General features: G+C 33.3%; 2 protein-coding genes across 3 annotated transcripts; one reads left to right on the top strand and one right to left on the bottom strand.

Moving 5' to 3' along the window:
- The first annotated feature begins 3,054 nt into the window (after positions 1 to 3,054).
- Positions 3,055 to 4,388, top strand: LOC128921445 (uncharacterized). Its single transcript, XM_054229169.1, has 5 exons — positions 3,055 to 3,112; positions 3,656 to 3,842; positions 3,899 to 3,992; positions 4,066 to 4,164; positions 4,368 to 4,388. Exons 1-5 carry the CDS (start codon positions 3,055 to 3,057, stop codon positions 4,386 to 4,388), a joined length of 459 nt encoding a protein of 152 aa, XP_054085144.1.
- On the bottom strand, positions 4,212 to 5,270 carry LOC128921497 (uncharacterized). 2 transcript variants are annotated; one of them, XR_008470936.1, is made up of 5 exons: positions 5,189 to 5,270; positions 5,097 to 5,129; positions 4,720 to 5,031; positions 4,382 to 4,652; positions 4,212 to 4,330 (listed from the first exon to the last, which is right to left on the bottom strand). XR_008470936.1 is itself a non-coding variant. In XM_054229303.1 (4 exons), exons 1-4 carry the CDS (start codon positions 5,254 to 5,256, stop codon positions 4,520 to 4,522), a joined length of 546 nt encoding a protein of 181 aa, XP_054085278.1. In that variant the 5' UTR covers positions 5,257 to 5,270; the 3' UTR covers positions 4,235 to 4,519. The 2 variants fall into 2 exon arrangements, 1 of the variants encoding a protein (XP_054085278.1); XM_054229303.1 differs by having other exon boundaries at positions 4,235 to 4,652.
- Between the last annotated feature and the right edge of the window lie 203 nt (positions 5,271 to 5,473).

Here is a 5,473-nt window from a genome sequence, read left to right as displayed (position 1 = left end):
TTTCTTTGAAAATTTTTCAAAAGCAAGGATTCTGTAGATGCTAAATCATTCATGTTTTAATAGGAAATATCATTAATTCAATCTTCATCGGTGGAAATATGTCAATAATCCGCTCCAGGAGTATAGTGTTCTGCGCCGATATTTCCTCTAGCTTCCGTATTCTTTGTTCCATGTTTCTTTCTTTCCACATCATTTTCACTTTCACTTTCCACATCATTTTCATTTTGTGTATTATTATTGTGTTTTTTTATTTAAATTATTTAATTTTTTATTCACTAGGCGTTTTAAATGCCTTTTAGAGCACATTTAATTATCAATTTAAAATATTTAATACTCAATAGATATAAAACACTTACGTCTGCAAGCTTTAAAAAACACAGTTGAAATGAACAATTGCTTGAAGACAAAAATTAACAGTTATTACTTCCCGTTAAATTGTAATTTTTGAATCAAAAGTACGATTTTTAAGCTACGAAAAATTAAAAAATCTCCTTTATTGCTCCTAAAGGAGGACAAAAGGAGATCAATACTGAAATGAAGTAAAAAAAAAATCACAATAGAAGTATAAAATCTCCCTTTTGCTCCTAAAAGATGACAAAAGGAGGCCAACACTAAAATAAAATATAAAATAAAACACAATATAAGAACAAAATTAAAAAATCTCCCTTACTGCTCCTAAAAGAGGTCAATAGGAGGACTCCTTCATTCTATAATTATACTCTCGCAACAAAAGTTGCTAAAGAGAGTATAATAGTTTTGATCACATAACGGTTTTTGTGTCACCAAGAAATATAAGAGTTAGATATGGGGTTATATATACATAAATGATCAGGATGACGAGTGGATTTGAAATCCGGATGTCTGTCCGTCCGTCCGTCTGTCCGTGCAAGCGATAACTTGAGTAAAAATTAAGATATCTTAATGAAACTTGGAACACATGTTCCTTGGCACCCTGAGGAGGTTGCTTTCGAAAATGGTCCACTGCAAAATCGGTCCACTGCCACGCCCACAAAATGACGGAAACCGAAAACCTATACAGTGTCATAACTAAGCCATAAATAAAGTTATGAAAATGAAATTTGGAACATAGGATCCCATTAGGGAGAGGCACATTTGGATGTAATTTTTTTGTGGAGGTAGACGTGGTCACGCCCTCAAATTGGTTTTTTGTACATATCTCGGAAACCAATAGAGCTATATAAACCAAACTTTCTGCAGTCGTATTGTTTAGCCACTTCTTAGTACAGTCCAAAAATGAAAGAAATCGGATAATAACCACGCCCACCTCCCATATAAAGGTTAGGTTGAAAATTACTAAAAGTGGGTTAACTCACTAACGAAAAACGTCAGAAACACTACATTTCACATAAGAAATGGCAGATGGAAGCTGCACTCAGATTTTTTTACAAAATGGAAAATGGGCGTGGCGTCACCCACTTATGGATCAAAAACCATATCTCAGGAACTACTTGACCGATTTTAATGAAACTTGGTTTCTAATAGTTCTTTTACATCCCAATGATATGTTGTGAAAATAGGCCAAACCGATTCACAACCACGCCTACTTCCTATATACCTGAACTTTGAAGTGGATCTGAATCGTTTACATTACAATATATAAAGTAAGCACTAGTGAAGATATCGGTGTAGAACTTTGAATAAATACTATATTAATAGTGTGGCAGCCCCATTCTAAAAATCGCCGAAAACAGACCATAGGTTTTTAAGTCCCCATATATCGAACACGAGGACCTCGGTGCTTCTAACCTAATATTATGGTTTCCAACTTTCAATGGACTTTACGCAATATATATGACGAATGTGCGGGTCAAATTCTGTACCCGAACTTAGCCCTTCCTTACTTGTTTATTAATATTTTTATACTCTCGCAACCTGTTGCACAGAGTATAATAGTTTTGTTCACATAACGGTTGTTTGTGTCACCAAGAAATATAAGAGTTAGATATGGGGTTATATATACATAAATGATCAGGATGACGAGTGGATTTGAAATCCGGAAAGCCCTTCCTTACTTGTTTTAAATAATTTTAAACATATACATACCCAGTAAAAAATTCGATCATCCAAAGATTAATCTTAGAACGCTCTTTTGCGAGTAATGGATTACTCCACAATGCTCCGAACCCCATTCATTTATTACTCCTTCTTAACATGGCATGTCCTTACGAGGGATCACTCCTTTTGAACTCCTAATGGAGGACAAACCGAGCATTCTTTAAGCTCTTTTTGACCTCTGAAACGAGAGTAGAGGGAGTAATCTTTTTTGTCTCCAAAAAGAGCAGAAATCCGACACACAAAAATATAAACAGTGTTGTAAATTATTAAAAATTTTTATTTTTAAGATATAAGATATATTAATTCACTTAACAAAATTAGTTATAATAATTCAAAATAATGTTTATATTTGGTAAGTGGTAGAGCTAATTTTAATATTTACGTTGAATTGAAAGTTGGAGTAGATTTTAGTGAATAGGTCTTTCAGTTTCGATTGTAAAGTCCCCACATGATGTAAAGTTTTCTTTAACGGATTCTGGAAAGTATGAAAAAAATATATAACATATATTAGTTACTTAAACGAAATATAAAAAAATCAGATCTTACCGAAAAACAATAGTTTTTGTTTTTAATTAGCTTTGATATCTGGAGGCTTTGATGGACCAATATAGTAGACTATTTTTCAATTTATTTTTGCACTAATCGTCTTGAGAATAAATACACACAAATTTTTTATAAATAATTACATATATTTATACTGTAATTTATCACTTTTTACCCGCATAAAAATTTTATACAAATATTCGCGACACTTGATTCACGTTGACGCGTCGATTGCAAAATTCAAACTAATTTAAATTGACAAAATACGCTTTTATAGAACATAAAAGAATTTCACAATAATTAACAGTTATGATCAGCCTTTACGCTTTATCCTCTATTCTTATAAAGCTCATTTATTCCTCCAAAATGTAACAAAAAGCGAGGAAACAAACGATTGTTGTAAAAACTAACAAAAATGACTTTATTGCTCACATAATGCTCGAAATGGATGAACAAATCATTACTCCTTCTTTACTCGATTTTGGTATTAAAGGTTAGTTTCCAGCTCTCAAGAAAAGCAAAAACTCCATACAAAAAAACACTATAGAAAAGCTCAAGAAGTTTTCTTGTATTAAATTTTCTTGTGGCAACATCCAGCTCTCAAGAAATTCAGTAAGTATATTTACTACTTTTATTTTATAAATTGTGGATAGGCAACACTGGTTTTGCGAAGAAACATAACAGTTTCTATATATTTCTGAAGTAAATTGAGCGGGAAGAAGAAGCAAGTTTGTGGTTTTATTTGAATTTGATTTGAATTTTATATATTCTTTGGCTTAAACATTAGAAATGGAAGACTCAATACCTACAACAAAGCGGCAAAAGCGAATTGGAAATTTCACTGCAGGTGAAAAACAAAACTTAATTAAAGAAGTGGAAGAATGGCCCCGAATATGGGACATTACTAACGTTTTGCATTCAAATAAAAATGCTGTGGAGCAGGCCTGGGTCCACATAAGCTTGGCAAAACTGGTAAGTGTATATAAATTAAACTTTTATTTTATGAATCTCTTAACTTGTTTTTATTTTATATTAGTTAGTGAGTGCAAAGCTGAGTGGATTAGCTTACGGGAGAGCTATCGCTATCACGCCAAAGTGGCCCGCAATCACAAAAGTGGTAGCGCTTGTGGAGAAACGCTGGAGGAGCCTTTGTTTTCAGATACTGTTGATTGGGAGTTTGCTGAAGAAATGGCATTTTTGCCAAATGTATCACAGAAACGAAAGTAAGTAAATTTAATATTATTTTAAAATTTCATGAAGTTATGCATTGTTTTCGCAGAACTTTCACAAGTCCAGTTTTTGAAGATTTCGATTCATCTTCCCCCATAAATAGAGCGGATGTGGAGGAGTTAAATGTTCCGCAATATGATTATGTAAGTGTATATCATGTGTATATAATGTGCATGTAAATGAAAATGTTTTATTTTTTGTTTGTGCATTTTTCAGAATCCAACACCCACCACAAGTAAGCGGAAATTTAGCGGAAGCCAAAATGATGAGGCATGGAGTCAATTCAATAACATCTTGAAGAAACAAGAGGATTTGGTAGCACATTTATATACTCTCGCAATAAATTTTTGTAATTTTATTGAGATAACACACAATTTAACCCAGATATTCTTCATAAAGCCCAATAGAATAACGAAAATCGGCATATATAGTATGTGAGGGCTGAGGTAATTCCTGAACCGATTTTACTCATTTTCATATCCTAGCGTACGAGGGTATTATAATCTATACATATACAGACATATTTACTTACTTTGTAATTATAAAACACGCTTCCACATTTTGGTGGGGCTTTGATAGATATGTGTTTTCCATCGATAGCCCCGACGCAGTTCGGAAAATTCCATTGCGTTCGGAAGCTATTAGATATTTCCAACAACGTGTGTTCAGTTCACTCTGGTATTTCATTTTTCAAATCGCAGCATATTGCCTTACACACGTCGGACACGATTCTTCCAAAATGCTGCTTACTAATTCGGTAGCAGGAGGCAATATGGCGTTGTAAATCTCCAGAAGCCAGGTACCTGAAAAAAGAAGGCGGTCAAATCCTATTTGTGCTAATATAATATATTATATATTTTCATAACATACTCTAGTACAATTGCAAACTTGGCTTTAGCTGGGATGAAATCCTTTGGTCTGCTATTTCGCTTTGGAAGCAGATGTGGCTCCAGCATCTCCCAAAGCTCATCAAAAATACATGGCGGCATGCGGAAATTTTCCACGAAACGAGCTGGATCATTCCGCAAGTTTTCGAAATCGGTGGCAAACCTCCCCTTCTCATTTCTTGCCTTGAGATAAGGGCTCACCCAATGACACATTTTCCTGCGATTTTTCTTGTTGCTGCCATATTCCATGATGGTCATGAAAGCACCACAGTTCATCAATATCATCAAATTTAGCCTAAAATATAAGAAAATATATTTGTATAAAAACTATAATTTGGTGAAATAGTGTATAAAATTTACTCATCGTCTTCCATTCTAGAAACTAAAAACCACCTGAAAAATAAATACAAATAGTTAATCACGACATTTTTAAATAAATTTAAATAACTTACCAATTACTCTTGCTTAAATAAATCTCTTTCTTGTTTGTTTTGAATTTTTCACACTCTTCTTCTTCCATTGTTTAACATTCACGGTGCAATATGAAATGTCAAAATTTCTTGCTTACTACTATTTCATACAAAAGAAACAATACCGATAATTTCTTGAGCTTTTTCTTGAGAGCTGGAAACTAACCTTAATCCAAAGATTTTTTACTGGGTAGTATGTACATATATATGTACACATACATAATTATAACGTCGCAACTCGAACACAATAACTGTAGTATAGTACAG

This window comes from Zeugodacus cucurbitae, chromosome 4 (assembly GCF_028554725.1).
Source record: "Zeugodacus cucurbitae isolate PBARC_wt_2022May chromosome 4, idZeuCucr1.2, whole genome shotgun sequence".
Classification (NCBI taxonomy): Eukaryota; Metazoa; Arthropoda; class Insecta; order Diptera; family Tephritidae; genus Zeugodacus; species Zeugodacus cucurbitae.
This window is presented reverse-complemented; position numbering and strand designations above follow the sequence as displayed.